Source organism: Aulonocara sp. 'chitande type north' Nkhata Bay, linkage group LG6, assembly GCF_057382095.1.
Source record: "Aulonocara sp. 'chitande type north' Nkhata Bay isolate Kocher_YH1m ecotype deep benthic linkage group LG6, A_spYH_male_GT1.1, whole genome shotgun sequence".
NCBI classification, from domain to species: domain Eukaryota; kingdom Metazoa; phylum Chordata; class Actinopteri; order Cichliformes; family Cichlidae; genus Aulonocara; species Aulonocara sp. 'chitande type north' Nkhata Bay.
In genome coordinates, this window is record NC_141349.1 from 24,163,633 (window position 1) to 24,189,627 (window position 25,995).

Sequence of the window (25,995 nt, forward strand, 5' to 3'; positions counted from 1 at the left end):
ATCCTCCCAGGCACATATCTTTCTCCTTACATCACTGCATCTTTCTTTTTATGTTGTAGGGGACAAAAAAAATTAGACTGCAATTGTTCCCTAAAACATAAACATTTAAAAGGCTCTGAGCTTTGTGAGCCTTCATTTTATATGTGAAGTGATCCAAATGGTTGCAATTATCATTGAAGACGACTGGGTTTGCATTCAATTTGTCCCCCTGCCGTCCTTTTTAGCATATGAGGAGGGAACTAATGGTTCTTTAATGGACTCAGCCTCTTCATCAGAACTCGATCCTTAAGTAATAAACCACAGCAGGTGTTCCTCCATACATCTGGAAGCTATCATCTCAGTGTCTCCTCTTTTGGCAGCATTCATCCCTTCCCCACATCCGCAGCTATCCTTGAGTTCCCATCACTTCATCTCTCCATTGTTACATGATCTGCTCTAAGAGCTCTTCAGAGGTTGGACCCCCTTCTCCAGGTGGCTAAAGGGATAATCTTTCTGTCCCCTCCCCGAGGTTGCGTCGGCACTCCAGCAGATTTCATTCTCTTTGCACTCTCTCCTTCTCTTCCTGTCCACGTAGGGATTATCCCTCCGCATCTCATTAGCCAGACTGGATGCACCGCAGTTCCTTTTTGCCTTGTTTCATCTTTCCTTCCTTTACACATCCTTGTGTTCTAGTGAAAGTTGGTGAGGTTTAATATTTAAAGCCCACGCAATTCAAATCTAACCAGTTGTGCATGTGTTTGTGTTTGCAGGAGACTGAACACCCTCAATAAGTGCGCTTTAATGAGACTGGAGATTTCGCCACAAAGAAAAAGAGTAAGTCTACATGCAAGCACTTGAACTACCCTCCTTTGTGAAAAGCCACTTTGCACATCTCCTTATCCACAGTTGCACCGCCTCACCTCAACCCACAGTTCGCACTTGGCCACAGGGCAAAGCTGCATTTTCTCTCATCTCGTTTAATGAGAAGGCACCTGTTGAGTTCATTTCTATACCAAATGGGTTGTGGGATAGTAGGGGAAGGGAGGAGAGCTTTAATGTCTAAATGAAGGGGTTTCTTTGACCAAAACTCCCCCATTCATTTAAAGTATGCTCACCTTCTCTCTTCTAAAATACTTCCTCGTATTTATACATCTTTCAATGATTTCAGAGGTATTATAAAGGCATGTTTTCAAGCAGTTTTTCGCACCAATTAAACCCCCACCAACACCAGCTCTTAAATGTCTCTTTTAAGGAAGCCGTCCTAGTGGAAAGTGTTTTTCCTCCTTAGGATAATTATGTAAAAATCCCACTTTTAGACCACTCATGTTTCAATTAAAGCAGAAAGTCTAGACTGACAGACACTGTCACTTTGTGACAAGAATTTCTCTGTTTTCTACAAATCAACCAAATCTAATGCCCTTAAGGGCTACATAGGAAGATCCTTGTTCTATGCGTGGTGGTATTCATTAGGATGACCCTTTCTGTGTCACCTTTCATTTCAGGAGTCAACAGAGAAGAGCAGAGGAGTCAAAGAGGTTATTTGCCTCCTCGACTCCTCCGCTCTTGCGGGACAACAGCCTCCCACCCCCACGCCCAGACAGCTTAGGAATGCATTGATCTCGTCACGTCTTTACATTCCCTCTCTTAAATCTCCATCTCCTCGTCTCCTGTTCTTCGTGGTTTGCTCGTACTGTCCGATGATTATAAGAATAGCTTTCATTCTGCGACCTCATTGATGTGGCAATCAGCGTATCAATCAGTATGATTTGCTGGGTGGACAGTAAAAAATGGTTCCAGCTATGATCACCAGTGAGTGCTGGTTACCTCTCATTACAACCGGAGTAACTGGAGAAACAGGCTACGGTCGTATAGAGCAGTGTCGCCAAAATTACTAAATTGTTCTTTTTAGGTGAATCCTCTTTGTACCAGGATAGATCACAATCTTTATTCACTTTTATTTGAAACGAAGCCTATAATAAAGCCCTTTGTGAACTCTGAAAATGATGATTTTTTTTTCCTTTTTCAATCAAAGTGCTTATCTCCAGGATCCTTTATATAGGAACTTCATTTATAAGTTTTTGGTGTTCTAATGAGTTCAGATTTTAGATTTGAGGCCTGTGTTTGACTTGGATTGTATACTATAGACGCCAGTTTTGTAGGTGGGTTGTATAAGAAATTTTAAAATATATCAGTGACGGCGCTTGTTTTACTCTCCAACCATGAGTGCCTGTGCACAATCAGATAACGACTGTGTAGGTGGGTGTAGGCGGGGGGTGACCCCAGTCTGGCCGGCTACATTGAGAGCTATGGGGTCAAAATGGAATTTCCTCAACGCCCTTCGGGGTCTGAGACAGATTAACCAAACTGGGGGAGGTGTGTGCATTTTTGTAATGGTTCATATACATTAAATGTGACTCAGCAATGGCCAATTTATTCTACTTATTTTTCTGAGGTTTTCTGACTGACCATGAATATAATTACCTCATGCTTCATGCTGAAATTTATACATGTCTTCTTATAAAAGGCCTTGTGTTATGGAAGCTTTTGACAGCCATTGTATATAATTATATTTCATGTAGGTTAAAATTAGATCCATTCTAAAATAAGTTCCATAACTACAGAAAGTTTCCTGGATCAAGGTGAGGAATACTGGAAAAGAAGTGGAAAATGTGGCAGTGAATAATGTCACCAACTGTTTCTCTCCCTCCCTCTCTTTTTTCCCCGTCTCTTCTTGCTATTCCTTTCTCTCCCCTCTCCCTTCCTTGGCCCCCTTATTCATTCAGAGTGAGGACTCAGATGAGGATGAGCCTTGTGCCATCAGTGGACGCTGGACCTTCCAGAGGGACAGCAAGCGCTGGTCTCGGATGGATGAGCTGGAGGTTTTCTCCGCGCTGCCCACAGATGCCTGCCAGCCCCCTTTTCCCAATGACCAAGCATCCCAGAAGGGCAAGCTCACCCTCCGAGAAGGCAACAGCTCGGAGAGTGTGCTGACCGACCTCAGTGAACAGCCCGAAGTCGGCTCCATCCACAGCAGTGGGAGTGGAGGGAGAGGAGAAGAGAAGACCCACGGTGCTGCTCTGGTAAACGAAGCTGTGCCCCCTAATGCCACCCGTGCCAGCTCAATAGCTAGCATGTGTTCATCGTCAGGCACGGGTGGGTCAGGATGTGCTAATGAGGACTCTCTGTCTGACGGGTTGCCTCCATCGCCCCTAGAGACTCTCAGGCAGTTTACCTTTGATGTAAAGACGGGGGTCGCCGGACGAGGGGGAAGTCTGGACCGAGGATCCGGCAGCAGCAAAAGCACACGTTCGAGAGCTAAGAGCTTTCTCAAGAGGATGGAGAGTCTGCGGCTCCGCAGTGGCAGCTCCTCTAAGAGAAAGAAGAAGGGGGGCACCGGCGGAGGCAAAATAGAAATCAGCGGCCCTGTCGTCAAAGAGGGTCTCGATGATGACAAACTGCGGAGGCTCAACTGCGTGGACATCTCCAGTCTCAACCTCAACCAGAATCTTAATCACCATCGCAATAATACCCAGACTATGACACTTAACCGCAATCGCTCTGTATCCTACTCCACTCAGACCAGCAACGGAAGTACTGGAAGTACTGGGAGCAGCCAGTCGGAAGCTAGCAGCGGGAGTGCGGTGAGCACGCCGAGCCCAGTGACTCGAGCTCGCAGCCACAGTGCGGCAGCGACCTCCAGTAAGCGAGGGGGCATGTATTTGGAAGGTTTTGATCCTTTCAGCCTCCTCCAGCAAGCTTCAGATCAGCAGCAAGCTCCCAAATCTGCCCCACCCATCCCCTGCCACGCTAGTAATGGGATGACAGTTGATGAGCAGAACCGCAAGAACAACTACAGCGTGCAAGACAGCAGCAGACAAGTGGAAGAAGAAGAGGAAGAGGAGGGCATGATCTTTTTCTATTTACCAGAAGGCCATAAGCCTGGAACCTTTCCCAAGGCCCTCCAGGATGGGAGTTCACGCACTAATGATAATGGAAACTCTGTGATCCTCAGGGGACGGCACAGCAGACGTCAACGCCGTGGCTCATCGGGCTCGGTCGACAGCCGTCTGAGTTTTTATGACAACGTCCCTTACACGGAGAGAGTGGAGGGAGAGGAGGAAGAGGGGGATGAGCACAAATTAGAGGAAGTGCTTCAACACGTCAGCGGCCTGCAGCGTTTCGTTAATGCCTGGTCTGAGGATGCGGCTGGTGAAGAGGAGGAGGAGGAAGATGAGGAGGAAGAAGGCGACTCGGATTCAGCACTGGACTCGGCCTCCCCGTGCCCATCCTCTCCTCTGCAGAACCGCCTGGAGGAGGCCGAGAACGGAAGCGACCAAGACAGCACAGGAAACCCCTTGGGCGAGGGGGAGGAAGGAATGAGGGAGAGAAGAGACTCTGGTGTCGGAGCATCTCTAACCCGAACCAGCAGGTGAGGGAAGAAAATTCAAAACCATCTTTTTACAAATGCAGATCATCAATGAAGGGTCGGTTCATCCAGATTTTAATAAAAAAATCAGAGGTTTGAAATCCTTACATTTTATAGTAAGGTGCAAACATGCCAGGTTAGAGTACATGTGGTCATTTATATCTATAGTCCCTAAATCAGGGATGTCTAATTCATTTTACACTATGGGGCACATACAGCCTACTTTGATTTTAAGTGGGTCGAGCAGTAAAACCCCTCTTTTTTTTATCAATGTAAAGAAGTTTAACTACACTTTTAATACCTGAGATGTAAGAAAAAGAAGTGCAGTTTCAACACAATGTCTCTTTTTCTACATGATAAAGAAATGCTGTATAAATAACTGTGGGGGGAATCTTTATTTGGAGCCAAAACTACAGTTAAAAGTCTAAAATTTATGCTCTCCTCCACATATTTTCTTAAGATATGGAGTGAGCCAGATTGAAGTCTTTGCCAGGCCAGTTCTGGCCCTCAGGTCCATTTCATACTCCTGCTCTAGATTAAACAGCAACTTTGACTCTAAATAATTCCCAGACCACACTGTTAGCCATTCTCAAAAATACAATTTCATGCATATTTTTATATAAGAAAAATTTTATGTGCTACTTTTAGTTTTAATACTAAGTGGAAAGTCTCATGCTGCCAGTCTTTCTTCTGTAAAAGGACAAAGCAAACCTGAATGCAGCACTGAGGTACCAACAAAAAGAGTTTTACATAAAAAGTGACAGCATAGGATAAACAGGGGGACACGCTGAGACTTCTCTCCTTATGTAATGCTACCGAGCGCTCTGGAATGCTGCTTGGTTTCCATGGGGACCGTTCCTGTGCTTTCAGGAATTCACAGGCAGACTTGCGTTCGGCGGGCTTTTAGTCTCAAAGACAATCTCTTGATTGATGTGTACATAAGTCCTTGTAATCCCCAAACTGATCACTTGGCACATAACAACTACAAATACTGTGTGTGGCCGTGGGTTTTATTGTCAACGTTTATGCATGAACAAAAGCATGAGGCAGATCCCGAGGGTTAAACTTGTTCTTTCTCAATCGTCAGTATTCTTCTCACATCTCAATTTGTGCTCTGCTCTTCTCCGATGTACTCCAGACCACAGAAACTCCGCTGGCCCAGCTTCCAGAACTCCCATCGGCCCAGCTTGGCCTCCGCCCAGCTTCAGATTAGCTGCCAGTCTGTGCTACAGATGAATCTGCTGCAGAAACTCTCCCTTCTGCAGCTCACTGCTCTACTGGAGAAACACACTCCTACAAACAAACATGGCTTCAGTTGGTGAGTGGACTGTAGGGAAGGCTTGTGGACGGGAAATGGAGGGTGAAAGCATTAAGAAGTGTTTTTCTTTCTTTTTAAAGCTTCATGTGAAATGGCTTCTGCCACTGCCATATTGTTCCTCTAAGTAATGCCCTTTAATATACCCATTCAGCCAGCTATTAACCCTCTCAATCCTACCCATCTCCAAATCCTCTCCATCTGCAGGTTGTTGTATAGTGTGGGGATGGCTGTCCACAGAGGTTGGGTTTCACATTCTTTTCCCAGGCCCATAATTGCTGGGAAGGGGCGTACATAGTCTTTTTCTCAACGGGGCAATCATGGCAGTTCACACGCGAGGTGTTGAGCTCGAGGCTGAAAAGAGCTGCACGCAATAACTGTCCTTCCAAGCTATCTTCTGTACCACTTCTAAGCTTAAGGTCTGGGCTAATGTAATTCCCTGAAATGAAAGCAGCTGAATGTCACTGAACATTCTTCACATTACAGTAGACTGAAGTGTCATTGTGCTAAATTGCTATAAGCCAAAGTGCTACCTAGAATTGGCTGTTTTGAAGAAGCTAAAGTTAAGGAAAAAAGATGACTAGAAGTGGAAAAATCACATTAATTCTGTGTTATTTTTCTGCTCGAGGCTTTCTTTTAAACGGGAATAGAAGGCATTATGACAGTCTTATGACAGGTCGAGGCTCACTGAAAGACAGTGTCCAATTGTTGGCCACTGGAGGCCCACAACATAGTCAGAATTCTGCCCGGGATCATAACATGCTCTTTTTTTTTCTTCTTCTTGTTTTTTTTTTCTAAACCGTGCTTCTAAGAAGCACTCCGAGTCTTGTGAACCCCAGCACTTACAAAGACACACTTGTCCTGAGTCACGCATAACATCTCTGTGCAAAACACACTCACACCCATGCAGACAGATACTCAGCCATAAATCTGCGGGCACATTCTTGTGAAACGGTCAGGGTTGCATGTTTCAACTCTGGGTTTGTGGATGGAGACTTGCTGTTCACTAGGAACCAAATCCTTGCACACAAGCTCGCCCAGAGTGACAAATCTGGAGACGGACGTCGACTGGAGATGTACAAAGTAGCGGGTTTGTACATCTCCTTTCCACGATCCCCATTTTTCCCTTACCTTTTTACCCACGCCCCCCGTAACCCTGCAGATGGACCTCTGCACTCGCTCACTTTCACACTCGCCTTGCACACACATAAAAGGCTCAAGCGCTGTGTGATAAAAGGCCTAATTGGATTTGTTTGAGTTTTACATTGCATCTGAACTAAAAATAAACCATTTGACGCATTTCTGACGCGGCTGTGATTCAATTTTCTGTGTATGAATAGGTGTTTGTGGAATGTCTGTGTTAGCCCTGATTACTGTGATGTGTTTTTGTTGATTACAGTCTAGGCTCTCAGTTAGTAAAGAGAGAATGAAGGTATGTCATTATAATGTTGACCCATTTTAAAGATCCAAATTTGTGTGTATGCTGCAGGGCTGTGCCGAAGTTTATGAAGCGCATCAAGGTGCGCGACTACAAAGACAGGAATGTGTTTGGTGTGCCACTACAAGTCATCGTCCAGCGGACGGGACAGCCCCTGCCTCAAGGAATCCAGCAGGCCATGCGCTACTTACGAAATCAGTGCCTCGACCAGGTAACATATAGTACAGAAATATGCACAGATGTGTGCAAAACCTTTTTATACACTGGAATTGCAAGTTTACATGTAATGGCCACCTCAGCTTTAGCTTTAAGTACTATTTTAGCTAACTTGTTTTCTTTAAGCTACTCAAACGGCATAAAATATCAATTTAAATACATGTGCATATTTCTCTTGGTGTTACATAACATGAGGCAGGGAATTGGAAAAAGTCTGATGCCCACTCAGTGTGTAAACACTTTCTGTGTGCCAGGGGAGAGTCAGTGTGCTCAGTCACCTGTGTCGCTTTAATCTATACCCAGTCTGTCACAGTCTGTGCATTTATAAAGGAAGGAAAGGTGCAGTCAAATTGAAAAATGGCTTTTAATATGGCATCATGCAAAAGAGAATGATGGCTCTCTTTTCAAGGACAGACAAAGTGCCTCTGTTTGGAAGTGTGAAAGCTCATGGAAAATATTCAGTGAACAAGCCAGCAGTCTTCTTCTTTTCTCCTCCCCAACATTGCCATTTCACACAGCCTTAAAAGGCCATTGATGAGGTCCTACACAGCATTCACTACAAGAATGCCTACTGGCTGTTGTTGGAGCTCCTTGTAAATACAGTCAACAGGATCTGTTGTGATGTAACCATATTGACTGTAAGCTGCGGATTTGTGGATAAGTCAAGAATGTTATTTTCCTAATGCAACAGCCTAACGCAATAAAAGACGTGTGTGTTTGTGAGAGTCATTTTTGATACTCTTTGATCGGGTACTTTATAGTTCAAAGGTTTCTGCATGGTATGTGAGACGTAACCCTTTTCTTCTTTGTTTCCCCGCCCAGGTGGGTCTTTTCAGGAAATCGGGCGTAAAATCTCGTATCCAAGCCCTCCGTCAGATGAATGAAGCGAGCGGCGCCGACGGGGGAGGAGTCAACTACGAGGGCCAGTCAGCTTATGACGTTGCCGACATGCTGAAGCAGTACTTCAGAGATTTACCAGAGCCCTTGCTTACCAGCAAACTTTCAGAGACCTTCCTGCAGATCTATCAGTGTAAGAAGACACAAAACACAGAAAATGTTCTTCCAGGCTCGTCTACGTCGTCTTCCTCGCGCAGCTTGACGTATGCAACTGCACAGCTGACATACTTTGTTTTAGATGTTGTAGCCATAGAGCTGTTAAAAACACATGAGACAGATGAGCACACATCTGTGGACGCTACACCGTTTGCGTAAGGTGATGTATGAGAGGTCAAGCATATAGTGGACCCATACATATAAGCTTATGTAACATAGCTTATGTAACAGGTCAACACAGATCCCATCATAACTCGTTTTTGGCAGGTAATTGGAGGCCCGATACGGTCTACTTCCTGAATTAAACAACAGCTGGAAAGAACGATGACAGGATGTAGTATGACAACAGATATTAGTACTGACTGACTCTCCTTGAGCTTTTAATTTTATATATGATAATCTTATTGTGGAGCTAAATAAATTTGTGCTAAATTGAACTGAAAAGGAATGATGATGGAGTCCATGTTCTTCTCCAGACATGCCTAAAGAGCTCCGCCTTCAGGCAGCTCGCGCTGCTGTGCTGCTCCTGCCGGATGAGAACCGAGAGGCACTCCGGACGCTGCTGTGTCTGCTCAGCGATGTGACGGCCAGCGTGGCTGAGAATCAGATGACTCCCACCAACCTAGCAGTTTGTCTGGCCCCATCCGTTTTCCACCTCAACACGCTTCGACGGAAGGAGAGCTCCTCGCCGAGGTGTGTGTCTGAGTGCGCGCCGTTGTAATCGGTTCAGTTTCATGCCTTTAATCAAAATAGTTTTTGTTGCAGCATCTTGCATAAGGGCACAATATGCCTGTGCAGTTTTGGAAAACAGGAAAGGGTCACTCCAAACTAGCACGAGGGCAGAATAGTGTGGAAGAGAGCAAAGCCGGTGAGAAGAGGAAGGGGGAGAGACAGAGGAAATAGAAAGGTTACATAAACGTCCAGACCTAAATAAAAAAACACATGCATTGTTCCACATTTGGCACTTCTAGGTGAGGGTTTATCAGCTTTATACAGCTAAACCGTTTCCTCCAGTTTTTTTTTTACTTTTCTTTTGTGGTGATTGCTCTGATTAGCCTCATTATGTCTTCTTCTTTTTCCTTCTTTCCCAAAGGGTGATGAACCGGAAGCAGACACTCGGAAAGCCAGACCAGAGGGACCTGAATGAAAACCTTGCTGCCACTCACGGCCTGGCGCACATGATCCAGGAGTGCAGGAAACTCTTTAGGGTCAGTGATTAAAAATCGTGTAGCAGAACCTGTGCAGCAAACTCTTCACTTTTAAAGTTAGCTTAAAAAATAAAAGCAGAATGAGTTACTGGCTACTACCTTCACAGTAAACTGCCATTTAAGGTAACGAGGGTATGTTTGCTGACAGAATAAATGTCACCTCCGGTTTCCTGCCGCATACCTCGTGTCCCTGCGTTTGTCCTGTCAACAAACAGAGTCCCAGTTATGTAAGGTATTGATCCAATTCATGCAGTTATTCGTTCAAGAGGAGTTTGGATTATGGAAAGTGAACATGCTACGGGGGGCTGAATACCTATGTTGTCCAGAGCTCTGTTCAAGTAAACGCCCCCCAAACTCTAGCATAGTATCACAGGGGTCAGAAATCCATAAATTCATGTCAGTGAGATTTGGCATCTCCACATGGATAGCACAACAGGAAATAATCAGCAAAACTACAGCATTACAGATCCAATTAAAACTGACATTAAGCCAGAAATGTGCTTTGCCTTGTGCCATCTTCTCTGGACATGGTAGAGTAAATGTTAAAAGGCTGCACACTGTGGGTCATTAAGGTCGTTTAAAATTCTATTAGGCTGTGGAAAGGCTTCCTGCTTTCCTGTCATGGTCACATTGCACAAGTAAACCGAATTAACCTCCTTAAATGATTTCTTTAATTACATTTGCATTTGCTTATGGAGGTTTTTTTAAAGGGAAGATTGACGATAACACTGTCAGGATGCAATTAACAATGGAAGATATGAAGGAGACTATATTGAGGATACACTAGGCAAACACAGGATGTGTTTCCAGTTTGTTTAATGGGATTAATGTAATAATGACAAAGCCAGAAAAACCATGACTTCAGTGTTAATCACGTATTCAGAAATGCTTTGAGATCTTTAAAATCAGACCTGTTTTACATAATAGTTTTTCCCCACAGTAAGCTCACACTGCCAATCATTTTTAGTGAAGGGGGTCTTAATTAATTTTTTAGTTTTTTCTCTGAAGTTTTCTGTGCTTTGTTTTCTCTAACATCAGTAGGAATTGTAGAAGTCTGTCAAACCAAAAGATATTTCTTTATCCTAAACTCTAACAGACTAAGCAGATGAATAATTGTTCTAACCATCCATCTCCTCTTCTCTCACAGATCCCAGAAGAAATGAATCGCTGCAGAAACTCGTATATGGAGCAGGCTTTGCTGCCGCAGCGCTTGGAGGAGCTTGCAGGTGAAGAAGCTGCGCATGGAGGCTACAGGGCGTACCTACAAGATAGCCTGGACACTCTCCTCAAAGAGGCTAAAGACAAGTTCAAAGGATATGACAGCTGCTCCACGCCAGAGCATGCTGACTTGGCATATAGGAAGGTAGGTCCTCTTTTTTTCTTTTTTTAAAAATCTATCTCTAGGTCCTCTTAAATGTCATCTGTTCAGCCTGTGCGGCTACTTTCAGCCTGGAAACATTGATAAAATTGTCAGACAGCTCACAGGAAAGATTTATTATCTTTCTATAGAGTGTAAACAAGCTGTCACTCCTGAAACATGCACACCATCTCTGTTTCCTCTCCTCTCTTTTCCTCTCAGTCCTTGCCCTGCCTCTCTTTTAACTCTAAATATCGAGTGGAAAACCTGCAGTTAGGGTTTCCTGTGTAAAAACAAATCCGTGCGAAAGTGGCCTGGCCCCTTGGCATCTCATTCCCATCCCAGTACTGGACTCCATCCCAGAATGACATCAGCTTGACATAGAGACACACACACACAAACACAAACCCGTACAGAGCCTCTGCATTATCCCAGGCTTACATTTCCTGTGTCCAGTTTGCGAGGCCCTGGATGAGGTTATCTTTTTCTCCAGTTTAAAGTCACAAGGCACAGAGTGTGTGCTTTTTATCATATGATGGCAGAAAGAAGCAGCTGACCTGGCCAGAGCGCAGTGAAATATGTTGAAACACAGCCTAGCTGTTGTGCATAAGATTAAGGCAACTGGTGTTCTTTAAGTTTGCTGAGGACATCTCACTCGTTGACTGATTATTAATCGTGTGCATTATTACACGACTGTGAAAAAGGTGTCAGATATTACCACCAGAGGTTGTGAGTGAAACTGAACTGACGAAGCCTCTTGGGTGAGAGGTGAAATGTCTTGAAAATACTTAAACAAGTCCAGTCACCTTCTTTTCAAGCCCTTAAAACTAACTGCAGGAACCTGTGTGCATGACATTTCCTGTCTGCTGTAATTTCCTGTCTTTGTTCTGTGATTTTAATGACATAAAGTGCTTTAAATCAATGGACTGCAAGTAAAGTAACTGGGTCTCGCCATCTGTTTCTCTAGGTCCATGATGGGTATCCACTGCGGTTGTGGAAAGTAACGGTGGAGGTTCCCGCAACTCCCGAAGAGGTTTTGACCCGGGTGCTGCGAGAGCAGGGACACTGGGATGAGGACCTGCTCGAGAGCCGTGTAGTGGAGACCCTCGATGACAGGACAGAGGTCTACCAGTATGTCAGGAACTCCATGGCGCCTCATCCTACCAGAGACCATGTCGTGCTCAGGTAGATCGCTGTCTTTTTCTCTTCTTTGTGTTTATTTTGCTTTTGTCTTTATCTTTCATCTTACATCTAATTTAATGCTGTTTCTAATCTAAAGTGTCTTTATTGGTTTCTAACAGAACATGGGTAACGGACCTGCCAAAGGGAGCATGCGCACTGGTGTGTACCTCTGTAGACCACGAAGGGGCGTCTGCGGTGGGCGTCCGAGCCAATGTTCTTACTTCACGCTACTTCATAGAGCCCTGTGGAGCGAGCAAATCCCGACTCACACACATTTCCCGAACCGACTGCAGGTGAGTGGATTACTTCCAGAGCCACAAACAAATCAAGTTTTAGAGCAACGCAGTAGGCTAACAGCCTCCTCTCTTTCTTTGTCTAATCAGGGGTCGTTTCCCAGAGTGGTACAATAAACTGTATGGACACTTGTGCGCTGCCGAGGTGGCACGGATACGAGACTCATTCACTGCACCCATGGACAAATGAGAAAGCGCTGTGCAATTTGGACGGCGGCAGTTTTGGGGAATTTTTTTTGGGGGGTGGGACTTTGACCTCCATCCCACCAGGGAGGTCAAAGTCCAAGCCTCCATCCTCACATCAGGACAAACTCTGGATCCTGGATTGAAGGACTTTTTTTGTGATTTTTTCCCCCCCCTATGTCCAAACAAGATTGATGTTATGTTTTTAAACTGTTCTTTTGGGGCCTCCCAGCGTGCTGCCAAGAGGACTTATGTCAGACAAACATTTATCTGGGCCAGAGGAGGCGATGTTGATACAGGATGTATGGTTTGTCCAAAGGGTGCTATTGCTTCTGAGAAGCAAAAGAGGGATTTAATGTATGCGTGAGAGTGTGTATGCGAATACGTCAGTTAACACAGATTCGTCATACTGGTTTCCAGTAGCAGAAAAATGTGTACATAAAGTAGTCTGTTCAAAGTAAAGGTCGGCGTATGTCCTGCGTTACCTCTGTCCCCTTTTTTTCTGTTACAGCAAAGCACAGCAGACATTATTATGGTCAGCCGATTGATAAATCCACGGGCGAAGAAAGACGGTAATGCGCAGACTGAGCGGAGACAATAGATAGGATGTTGTGAGACGACAGGTGGCCGGTAGCACAAAGGGTTTTAGTGTTTTAGGGTAGAGACAGACGAGTACTGGTGGCTGGCTCACCAAACTGAGAGGAGCGATCAAAGGAAGGGCCTCATTTACTAACATACAGATAGATGTCTTAAATTCCATCAAGAAGAATTCAAATTGAGTAAGCGGCAAATGTCTCTCGAGCGTGTGATGCCATTGTTTGCGTTCTCGGAGATGCATAGGCACACTTTATGGATGTCACGAACCGAAACGCAAGACCAAACTGATTTAATGGACCAATTCTTTTTAAAAACCCAAGATGAAAACAGTAGATTCCCCACAGTGAGCTTTTCCTCACCGTCACAAGTGTTAGATTTGTTTAAAGCACAGCACAGTTTTTGAGATTTTAGGCTTGTATGCTATCAAAGTTTTTAAAAACATATAATGCTTTCGCAGTCGCTTTGATGTAGACGAGAACAGAAAGGTAGTCCGACAGGAAAAGTAGAGGGGGAAAAAAAAGAGGGGTCCTTTTATAAAGGTGGTGATTTTACAGGTTTTACTGTAAAGAGGAGGGCAGACTGAATGTGTGAATTTGAAGGAAGGAAAATATCTTTGCGTGAGCTTCTTTCGCTGTGCTGTCTCGTCTGTGTTCAAAAAATAAAGACATTGTATCAGCTGACCTTCACTCGTAACACTCGTGCTTAAATCTGAGGTTGTGCGTTGTTCGCGCTGACGTGTCCGATTAATCCACTAAGCCATTGTTCGCATCGCAAGTGTTTTAACTGTGTCTCTGCCAAATAATAATGCATGACAATGACAGTTAATTTAAAGCCAATATATTTATACCTCAGATATGTTTGTTTTGTATCATACTGTTTTATTGTACATGTTAAGCTTTGTGTTACGTAAATGAAAATGTTTTATCTTTTTTAATAATATTATTTCTGTACAGGTTAATCAAAGTGCACTATTAAATGTATTAAAATAATAACCGCGTGTGTGTGTCCTGTGAGTTATGTAATTGTAAAGAAACAGGGAGGGCCACAGCACGGCCAACTTTCACGCCAAAGTATTGTGGCTTTGTTCTGGCTTTGCTCTTCAGATCCCCCATAATCTGCTCGGTCGCCTGTTTGCACAACAGTTTGTTCCAAGTAATTACACCTTCTCAGCTCCAGACTGATACTGGACTTCCATTTTTGCTTCCCCTCATCGCCGGCTCTCTGTGTTTACTCCACACCAGTGAACGCATGATGGGACCAGAGAGGCTTGGTAGATCTTGGTGATCTCACCCGCGGTCCTGTTTGTTACATAATAGTGTCATATAGCAGAAGACAATGGGGCCTGTTGTACCACAGCTGTCCTGGCTTGGACACAGCAGACCCTACAATGAGGAGAGCAGTCATGTGGCAAAGCAGGGAGGGTGGGGTGGGCTCCAGGGTTTAGAGCTGAGAGCAGGGGGGAGCTAACATACCCATCTATGTTTTTATCCACTTGGCCAAGTGAGAAGTGTCCATGTGCGGCAGGAAAACATCCTTCGCACGTGCTGTACATGTTTTGTTCAGGATCTGGTGTAAACCAAACAGAAGAATTGTTATGATCCTTAACCGTGAACCGTGTATTCTCATAGCTCAAGTCTCAGTACTTTCCATATACGTACAGAGAGACAGCATAAACAAGTGTTAACTTGACTGCGAAAGCCCACAGTTAAGACGGGGCATTTACATTTCACGCTGGCATCCTCACTCGCATTTTTTTTCCCCTGTTGGATCAAGAACACTTCTTCTTACACTCGAGTGCAACACAGAACTGGAGACAAACCAGAGACTCCAACAAGATCATACACGTAGCCGGAGACGTGCGCACACGTGCTTGGCTTTGAATTTGTCGCATAATGTTTAACAGAATCTTTCAAATAACATAAACCTCCAGGTGACCTCTTCCTCCCTCTAGTTCTAGTGTGTGTGTGTGTACGTGCATTTGCTTGCACACTCGAAATGCTGCTGTGTTTTTTGCATGTTCTTGAGTACGTGTTTCTCCTGAGAACCCAAACACCTCTGGGAGATTACGCAGGGCCAGATAAGGCTGACCAAGAGTCACCACCAGGGCTGCATTCCTGCACAGCTGTTTGAGAATCAGGCACAGAAGGTTTCCCACATTGATAAATGAATACGAGCGTGTGCATTCTTCCTCCAGATTTCTCAAGACGTCTACGCTCAGAACAGTGTGCATTTTGTTGCTCTGCACAGTCTTTTTCTTTTTATTCCTTAAGTGAATAATGCAATTTTATTCCACTCTGAAACAGATAACACCAGCACAGACAACCTTTGTGCTTCAGATTGAATGATAGAAATATGTCGAGGCTCGTTATGTGACCACATTTTCTCCATTTTACTTTACAAGTCAAACGATCGACACCATGCAAGCTGCCTGCTTATTACAGTTTAAGCATCACATTATGATGCACATGTTACACACCGGACTTTTTTTATTTTTTCTCCCAGCGTTATCAGTCCCACAGACATATCAAACTGAGAGGAAGTGTGTGTCACATATCTCCGCGTGGACTGGAATGTTCTGACAAATCAACTGTAGCACTGTTTTGTCAACAGAAATGGTATGTCATCGTGATAAGACTGTATTTGAAGAGTCAACAGGGAAAAGAACGAGGGTTTAGTCACACAGTGTTTCTGTAGTTCCTTTGATTATCTTTATATTTCAGAAATTCAAAGCCTGCGAACCACTCGAGTACACCGTATGCATCAGTGTACGAACATGATGCAACGTACAATAAACACACAGGTAAGCAGGCCTGAGTCTGCAGACCTGCGTTCATTTTATACAATGTTTTTCTAAAAGCCAGTTCCCAATATCTCAGGACGCTTCATGTTAAAGTCAGCAGTCTTGGTAACTGTAAGAATTCTGCTGGATAGATTAAATAGTTTTATGAACTACTGAGAACCAGTGTGTCTGTAAATGTGACTCTGGTTTGTGTAATTATTCTTTAAGGGAGACTGTAAATAATTATAAAGTGAGAAACTCATCACTCTTTATGTGTTTTATGCTTTTAAAGCTTTTGATCCTGAGAATCACACAAAGTTATTAATTAAGAGGGGAAGAAGGAAGAAGTTTGTTCCCAGTTCGTTTAAATGGGCCTTTCCTACTCTACCCAAGCACTCGAAGCACTTCATTCATAGAAGCACTTTCTTCTACATAAGTGCTCTTATTTATATGGGGCAACTTGGGGTTAATATCTTACCCAGAGATATTTAACATGCAGACTGGAGCAACCGGGAACCAGGGATCGAACCACCAACCTCCCAGTTAGTAGCTGACCCGTTCTATTGCCTGAGCTACAGACTTTATGCTAATGAGTTGATGAAACTTGTCAAATTTGGTACTGTTCAGCCATCGCTCTACTGATCTCTAGAAGCTCCTTGCTAAATTCACCAATCTCTTTTATCTTATTTCACTTTTTTAAATTCATTTTTATGTAATTGTACTTCTGCTTTTGTCTCTTTACTATATCTTTCTTGAGTTATTTTGTCATATTTACTTAATATCTACTTAATTTGTGTATGCTTAATGTTTTGCATGCTGTAGCACAATCATTTCACAGTTTTGTGGATAAATACCATACATTTTATCTTGTTTTTTGTTTATGGCGTGAAAAACGACCCCCAACCCCTCAAACTAGGTAAGTGGAAGTAAAGAGATAATTGAATCTTAGGATCTGTAACTGGGGTTAGTTACATTGGGCATCTTGCATTGATCAAATTGTTATAACTGTATTTTTGTGTGGTAATAATCTTGCTTGCTTTTTTAAAAATATGCCATATGAAGGCTTTGTTATGTTATTAAAAAAATTCCCTTTGTGCAAACACTCTGTGGGGAGTATAGGAAGAAAAAACTTCCTTTAACAGGAAGAAAGCTCCAAAAGAATTTTCTCAGGAAAAACAGCCATCTGTCTTCACTGACTGGCAAACCAAACAAACAGCAGTTTTTGTTGTTGTTTTAAATCAGTAACTACTGAGCAGCTTCAGACTCAGGGCCATATACAGACAGACAAGGAGCGATTTGACACAGAACACACAAAGCTACTGACATGCAAAGCAGCACCGGAACCAGCCCTATGCATTGCATCATCACAGAGAGTGGCTGCCATCTTTACTACACTCCACAGGAGATGATGGACAATAAGGAATAAGGAAAATAAAGAATTACAATAATTCCGGCTTGAACTGGCAAACGCAGGACTAGTTTTCCAGAATCACTGTGACACCAGATGTTCCTAATCTGTACAATGTTGCACAGGTGAAAGAAGGCAGTTGTAGAGATTTGTTTAATGTGGCAGTTAAAGAACATATCTTGGCCAGCATGTTTGCTCTCTAACTATCATTCACGTGTGAGGAAGACTTATAGTTTGCATAAAATGGGCAACTGTCAGATAATCGTTATACAAAGTAACATCTGCTATAGTAAAATTTTGTGATCGGTTTTGAAATCAGTATATGGACTGATTATTTCCTTCTGTGCTTCAAATCCGCAAACTATGGTTAGTCTGTAACTCTTCAGATTAACCATACGGATGCACATTTGCAAGGATCTAGAAATAAAGAGGGATGATCTTAAATAAAGAAAAATAAAAAGGCTCAGTCAAGTATAGCTTCTTAATAAAGACACATTTAATTGGAAATTGTTGATCAAGAATAAATTATAGGGGATGACACTTCCTTTCTAGCTTTTGTGACATCGGATTTAAAATTATATGAGAGCGACAAGGAAAGAGAAAGGAAGATTCATGAAAGGAGGGCGTGCCGACTCTGTTATCATCAGTGGCACTGTAACGTGTTTAATGTAGCAAATGAGCAAAATTCAAGTTGTGCGTCTGCACAGTTTTAACCTCGTGAGACCCAGCCTGTTCATTCACATCCTCTGGTGTGGACGCACAAATCACACACAAAAAAAGTTCAACTGAAAGTTTAACCTCCTGAGGTTAGTCATGGAACTGTATGCTGGTTTATGCATCTGATCATTCGAGTGAGCAGGCTGTGACTCACAGTTTACACAGTGCAACACTGCCCTCTAGTGGGCGTTTATAACAAGCCTATCACATGACAGTGCAAACTGCTTCATCGCGCTCTCTGTGGATTGCGTACCATCAGAATGTGCTAAGAACCAAATAATGCGATCCGTGCGAAATATTACATATAATGAACTGCACGTTGACAAGTGATCATTAATGCTATGTACATTTCTATTTTTCAGTATAAAACATTTCTTTGACATGCTTTAAAATTCATTCGATTAAAAATAGATACATATTTTATTGTATTTATTCAATCCAGACATTTTGTAAATAAATAACTTTTTACAAATAAAACTTTTTTAAACAAGTCCATTAAAGCAATAATATTCTTTAACCACTAGAGGGAGGTGTCCCTCCACGTTATACAAAACTCAATCAGGTTCACACCGCCTCATAAAATCTCAGCTACACTGTGTAACGTTTTTACAGCGTTTCCCCAAAGATTGCAGAATTTCACAAATCACCCTTTTACTTTTCCCTTAGAGCTGATGAGCTCTGAACATCTGTATATCATTAAAGCCAAGAGTGGTTAAGCATGAGGGGACGTGAGTGGATATCCTGTTCAATAGCTATAATAATGTAACCATAGTATCACCACAATTGCCACAGAAACTTACAGCCAGGAGAACATATTTTGACAGACCCCGAGAGGTGAAATGACTCAACAGTCAGTTTGAAGAAGCAGATTCGGAACTGGCAGATGATCAATCAGAGTAACTGTTTGGTGTGAACAATGTAAAATGTTACAGTTTTTTTTAATTGGTTTGGTACTATTTTCACAACTAAAGTGTGCATTTTCAAATCTCTCAGTACAAAACTCACATTTGATCACATTTGTAACACCACTAGTCATTCTTTCAAATCTGATGTCATGAGTTCATTGTATTTGCACATATTTTCATTCCACTTAATCATTGTTGCAGAACATATGATCATTGTGATATATTCTGAGAACATTTGCTTTAATCACCCAAACAAAACAGTAAGATCTTTTTTCAACGTAGTACTTTTACCAATCATTTCATTCAGGAGCAAATAATACAAGGTAAGCGTTTCAAATTGTCCTTGGTGATGAATGAGTGTAACTGAACTGTAAAACTTTACACAGCAAATATTACACTTATGTTCAGGCATAACCGCCTAGGCTGCACTGTCGAGCGCAGATCCACTGAGCGCTCAACACAGACAGCATCGTCAGAAGGAAGAGCGCAGGGCAAGCTAGCGAGACAGAAGTTAAGCTCTCCTTGCAACATGGCAAATTGAACCTCCCCCACCCTCATTCAGATCTGGCGTTTGGAATTATTTTGGTTTTCATGTGACGTATGACCCTGAAGGTAAGCGAGTCATGGACTAAAGTAAAACAGTATGTTGGATGTGCCACGCAATGCTCAATTACATGGGTGGGAACTAGTGTGTTAGCGCAGTTAGCTCGTTAACATGTTGGCGGTCTAGCCCCAGGCATGGGGCGATCAGGGGTAGCTCGTTAACGGAGATTTGCCGTGTTGTGGCGTTAACGTCATTTCAACGAGATTAACGCTGACAGCACTAGTGGGAACACAACGAATATGACTGCACGTTTATGCCCACATCAATCCTAGTACAAAGACAAGTGGAAGCAGACAAAAACAACAAGCATGCATGCTACAAACTTTACCCGAGTCATTTAGACAGCCGTTAGCACATGATTCTCCTTATGGGGACCTGATATGTTTAATCAGACAAGGTGGAGACGGAGGTGCCGTTTGGTCTTGCTTCCCGTGAGCTAGCCAGGGAGCACAGCCGTTTATTGACATCTGCAGACGAACACTGGCTAGCTAACTGCTCAGCACGGCAACAACAACAACACACAGGGCGCCCTCTGACCCCGGAAGGACACACCGTCGCAGCGAGAAGGCGTCACCCGTCACTATGGCAACATAAACAAAACATAACTGTACGAACAGAACCCCGAACAGCCCTGACCCGCTACAATATGCTGCTGAGAATATAGCCCAGAAGAAGCATATAGTATAGCTTTTATTTTGGAAAGAGACATTTCTCTGTAATAAACTCTCTTTTCCAAAGACGAGTGATTCCTCAATCAGATACAGAGCTCGCAAAATCGCTAGCCCGACGTCCTGGGGCTAGCGATTTTTCCAGTCGGGCTACCAAAATCTATCTCTGCCCTGCCCGTCGGCCTACCTTAGGAAGGGAAAATATATGTCAATGCTTTTGCATTCTTTCGGAAATGTAGCTGGGTAATTATGTCATTGGCATCGGTGAGCCACTGTCAATATGTGACATATTGAAATCGCGTTTGAATTTGCGCTTGTTTTTTGCTTTCACTTTGCAATCGCGCGAACTGTGTATAGAGAGCGACAGTACTGATTGGTGAGTGATGATAATTTGCGCACCAACTCCTCTGACATCGTCTTATTAATCGTTAGCTCACTATGCAAACATGACAAGTGAAATCTCCTGCAGCAAGCTTAAACATATGAGAGGTTCATTGCGCATAGAATCGCTGACCGTTATGTGTGTGTGTGTGTGTGTGTGTGTGTGTGTGTGTGTGTGTGTGTGTGTGTGTGTGTGTGTGTGTGTGTGTGTGTGTGTGTAAAAGCAGCAGGATATATATTTTAGTTCTGCTGAGCCAAATAAGACAGGTCAGGGTGAAGAAGTGACAGCCAAAGAAAAGCTTACCACAAAACGGAAAAGTTATGACAAATCAGACTATAAGGCAAAAAGAAAGTGCAGCTTTATGGTTTCATGGACAAAAGAATTTCTGTGGCTGCGATATGACGAGCTAAATAACCAGGGCTGCACATAAGTGGTCCGCAGGTGCGCATTCGCTGTCAAAAAAAAAAAAAAAAACGCGCACAAGATATGAAGTTGCAACGCGCGTTTGCATACATAAGATTTTCTGGAGGTGGACAGACATTTGTTTAGAACTCTTAAAGATGTTGAAGAAGCTCCTTTAAGCAATTGCTTTGGTGTTCCTCCACCTCCAAACAAATGTCAGAAGGAGTCCGAACCACAAAAGAAGCGCGTATTCTCGGAAAAGTGGTTGCAGGAGGTGAGCTGGCTTCAAACAAATGATGAACGCACAGAGATGTGGTGCGGAATGTGCCGTGAAAATCCCACTCTAGCGGACAAAAACAGTGCTTTTTATATGGACGCAAACGCGCGTTGCAACTTCTTATCTGGTGCGCGTCTTTTATTTTGACAGCGAATGCGCACATGCGGACCACTTATGTGCACCCGTGTAAATAACATGATGTTCTGCCGGGTGTGTTGTTGGTTTTCTCTCGATTTCTGAGTCGACAAGCGCCTTTGTTACTGGGACCAGTCATTTTAAGAAAGGCCCCCATTAGAACCCATGAGAAGTGCAAGAAATGCATTATTGCTCAGTCTGCAATATTTTTCCCAGAACAAACACCAATTGCAAATAACATACTAAAAATAAACCTGAAAAAATCTGTTTAGAACAGCGTACTATGTTGCAAAGAGTGAACTACCACTGGCACAATTTAGCAGTCTTTGCAAACTTCAAAAAGCAAATGTCCTAGATCTTGGTTCCACTTGTCTCTTACCCGTGACTTCAGTGGAAATTTCAAATTCAGGATCTGACACAGACTGATTCATGTCCTACACAGTTCTTACAAGTTGATAGAAACTTCTGTTCAATTAGAACCAAGTATTTGAGTTGATGATTGTAATTTTTATACAATGTTGTAATTTGTGTTTCAACAATTTTTTGATTTGAGGAGTTGGCCGTCCGACTGCGGTCTGGGGTGTGGGGCCTCCCTGCTGCTGCGGAGTCGGGGTGGTCTGCCTCTCCCCACCGCAGGGAAAAGGGTAACACCACCTGGGTCTGGGTGCAATTCCCCCCTCCAGGGGCAAGGGTACCTAGACCCGGTTTGTAGAGTACGCTTGGGGAGTGTGATCGTGTGTACAGCGTCTCTTTATGTCTGTCTCCACGTTGGTTGAGTGTGGAGTGAGTGCATATGAGAGCATGAGGGTGGGAATGGATGTTTGTGTCTGTGTGTGCCTGTATGTCTGTGTCTATATGTCAGGTTGGGTATCAGACGCCACCTCTCTGGGGACACCTCAGGCCCTCCAAGGTTTGGAGGCCTATCTCCACCCACCACCACTTCCCCTGCCGGTGGCGGACTCCCTCAGGTGTCGGTGTGTTGGTGGTTCTTTGTGTCTGGGGGTGGGCGTCCGGGTACACACCGGCTCACTCCTTGGCGGCCGCTTGTCGGGGCCTGGGGCCTGGGGCTCGCTCGGGCCCCTTTGGAGGTGGGGTGCCCCCGGCCTCTCGGCCTAGGGCTCGGTCACTCAGGCGCAGCTGGGGGCCGGCGGAGCTCACGGGCGCGTCACTGCAACTCCCCCTGACTTCTGCTCCGCGGCTGCTGGGCGAGCCCTCATCTGGGACTCTCCTCAGCTCTTACTGGGACAGTGGCGCGGCTGCCCCTCTGTTGGTCTTCCATGGTCTCTTGTGTTCTGGGGGCCTCTGGATGTCTGGAGTTTTGATCTCCTCCATACCCGCTTCACACCCTGGAGGACGGGGCTGTGGCCCCCCCACACTCCCTAGCAGATCATTACATGGAGAAACCTTTGGAATGCAAGCATGCTGATCCACACAGGTATGCACACATGGGTATTCACAGACGCGGACTAAAGCTTTCTTGGCTGCTGCCTCAAAGCACACTGTGCGCTGTCTATCTTGCGTGCTGCACAATATCGTTTATTACTTAGTAAATATTGATATCTATGACTAGCTAGTTTATTGTGATGGTGCTTTGTTTTCTCTATTATTATGTTGCTCTTTGTTGTTTGCTGTCTCCTCTGTTTGTTTTTGTTTGTTTGTTTGTTTGTTTTTTTTTCTCCATACAGGTGACCCAGGAGTTTTTTTTTTTTTTGTCTCTCTTCCCCCCCTTCTCACCGTCTCTTCTCCCCTTTGGTTTTCTTTCTTTCTCTCCCCCTCTCTCTCTCATTCATTCCCCCTGTCCTATTTATTAAAAAAAAAAAAAAAAAAAAAAAAAAAAAAGACAAAGGATGAACTGAAGCTCTGCCATCACGTAATGTCGCATACTGCTGTTTCTGATGTCATTAAAAAAAAACAAAAAAAAAAAAAAAACAATTTTTTGATTAATGTTTTGTTTCCTTTACAATATTATACATTAAAGTATAATATTGTAAAGGAAACAAAACATCAATCAAAAAAATTGCTCTTTTTTATTCGGGCTACTTAAATTTATTTTGGGCTACCAAAAACGGAAGAGTCCCTGCCCGAAGGGCTACCAGGGATTTTGAAATTTTGAGAGCCCTGAGATATATTTATTTTTTTAATTACTTTTGTTTCAGCAACATTAAATTTAAAAACTGTACTTTTGAGTTAAAATATATATTTATAATTTTAATAAATGACAAATTAAAAAGGCATGAACATTTTTTTGTATCGAAAAAATATTGAACCGTGACACCAAAGTATCGAACCGAACCGAACCGAACCGTGAATTTTGTGTATCGTTGCACCCCTAATATATATATATATATATATATATATATATATATATATATATATATATATATATACACAGTGGGGCAAAAAAGTATTTAGTCAGCCACCGATTGTGCAAGTTCCCCCACCTAAAATGATGACAGAGGTCAGTAATTTGCACCAGAGGTACACTTCAACTGTGAGAGACAGAATGTGAAAAAAAAATCCATGAATCCACATGGTAGGATTTGTAAAGAATTTATTCGTAAATCAGGGTGGAAAATAAGTATTTGGTCAATAACAAAAATACAACTCAATACTTTGTAACATAACCTTTGTTGGCAATAACAGAGGTCAAACGTTTACTATAGGTCTTTACCAGGTTTGCACACACAGTAGCTGGTATTTTGGCCCATTCCTCCATGCAGATCTTCTCGAGAGCAGTGATGTTTTGGGGCTGTCGCCGAGCAACACGGACTTTTAACTCCCGCCACAGATTTTCTATGGGGTTGAGGTCTGGAGACTGGCTAGGCCACTCCAGGACTTTCAAATGCTTCTTACGGAGCCACTCCTTTGTTGCCCGGGCGGTGTGTTTTGGATCATTGTCATGTTGGAAGACCCAGCCTCGTTTCATCTTCAAAGTTCTCACTGATGGAAGGAGGTTTTGGCTCAAAATCCCACGATACATGGCCCCATTCATTCTGTCCTTAACACGGATCAGTCGTCCTGTCCCCTTGGCAGAAAAACAGCCCCATAGCATGATGTTTCCACCCCCATGCTTCACAGTAGGTATGGTGTTCTTGGGATGCAACTCAGTATTCGTCTTCCTCCAAACACGACGAGTTGAGTTTATACCAAAAAGTTCTACTTTGGTTTCATCTGACCACATGACATTCTCCCAATCCTCTGCTGTATCATCCATGTGCTCTCTGGCAAACTTCAGACGGGCCTGGACATGCACTGGCTTCAGCAGCGGAACACGTCTGGCACTGCGGGATTTGATTCCCTGCCGTTGTAGTGTGTTACTGATGGTGACCTTTGTTACTTTGGTCCCAGCTCTCTGCAGGTCATTCACCAGGTCCCCCCGTGTGGTTCTGGGATCTTTGCTCACCGTTCTCATGATCATTTTGACCCCACGGGATGAGATCTTGCGTGGAGCCCCAGATCGAGGGAGATTATCAGTGGTCTTGTATGTCTTCCATTTTCTGATGATTGCTCCCACAGTTGATTTTTTCACACCAAGCTGCTTGCCTATTGTAGATTCACTCTTCCCAGTCTGGTGCAGGTCTACAATACTTTTCCTGGTGTCCTTCCAAAGCTCTTTGGTCTTGGCCATGGCGGAGTTTGGAGTCTGACTGTTTGAGGCTGTGGACAGGTGTCTTTTATACAGATGATGAGTTCAAACAGGTGCCATTCATACAGGTAACGAGTGGGGGACAGAAAAGCTTCTTACAGAAGACGTTACAGGTCTGTGAGAGCCAGAGATTTTCCTTGTTTGAGGTGACCGAATACTTATTTTCCACCCTAATTTACGAATAAATTCTTTACAAATCCTACCATGTGGATTCATGGATTTTTCTTTCACATTCTGTCTCTCACAGTTGAAGTGTACCTCTGGTGCAAATTACTGACCTCTGTCATCATTTTAAGTGGGGGAACTTGCACAATCGGTGGCTGACTAAATACTTTTTTGCCCCACTGTATATGTATGTATATGTGTGTATATGTGTATATATATATATGTATGTATATGTATATATACACATATACACACACACACACACACACACACACACACACACACACACACACACACACACACACACACACACACACACGAAAAAGGGAGAAAAAACAACAAGTCATTTACATAAGCACAATATATTTTTTATTTTATTTTTATCACTTTTATACAATTAATCAAGCCGGTTATTAACATTGGGCCATAAGTTTTCATCAACATCCCAGTGGATGTCTTCGTTGTTCAGGCACCGTGGGAAAAATCTCCTGGCATGACGAATCCAGGCTTGACATTGCTCAGCAGTTATATCACCACAAGCTTCACACATGGCTTGAAGAAGGGAGACATGCTCATGGGGATGGCGATCATACACCTTCCACCTCCATGTAGAGAAGAATTTCTCAATTGGGTTGAGGAAAGGGGAATATGGTGTGTTTG

At 43.5% G+C, this 25,995-nt stretch overlaps 1 protein-coding gene across 3 annotated transcripts in view; it reads left to right on the plus strand.

Moving 5' to 3' along the window:
* The window catches only part of dlc1 (DLC1 Rho GTPase activating protein), a 93,899-nt gene extending 79,662 nt beyond the window's left edge, over window positions 1-14,237 (plus strand). For all 3 annotated transcript variants that reach the window (XM_086295718.1, XM_086295717.1, XM_086295716.1), the window contains exons 8-18: window positions 750-813; window positions 2,763-4,408; window positions 5,544-5,723; window positions 7,210-7,369; window positions 8,197-8,404; window positions 8,904-9,120; window positions 9,521-9,635; window positions 10,783-10,998; window positions 11,960-12,177; window positions 12,294-12,467; window positions 12,558-14,237. In XM_086295718.1, coding sequence (XP_086151844.1) covers window positions 750-813; window positions 2,763-4,408; window positions 5,544-5,723; window positions 7,210-7,369; window positions 8,197-8,404; window positions 8,904-9,120; window positions 9,521-9,635; window positions 10,783-10,998; window positions 11,960-12,177; window positions 12,294-12,467; window positions 12,558-12,657 — 3,298 coding nt within the window. In that variant the 3' untranslated portion in view covers window positions 12,658-14,237. The remainder of the gene's footprint in view (window positions 1-749; window positions 814-2,762; window positions 4,409-5,543; window positions 5,724-7,209; window positions 7,370-8,196; window positions 8,405-8,903; window positions 9,121-9,520; window positions 9,636-10,782; window positions 10,999-11,959; window positions 12,178-12,293; window positions 12,468-12,557) is intronic.
* The last annotated feature ends 11,758 nt before the right edge of the window (window positions 14,238-25,995 follow it).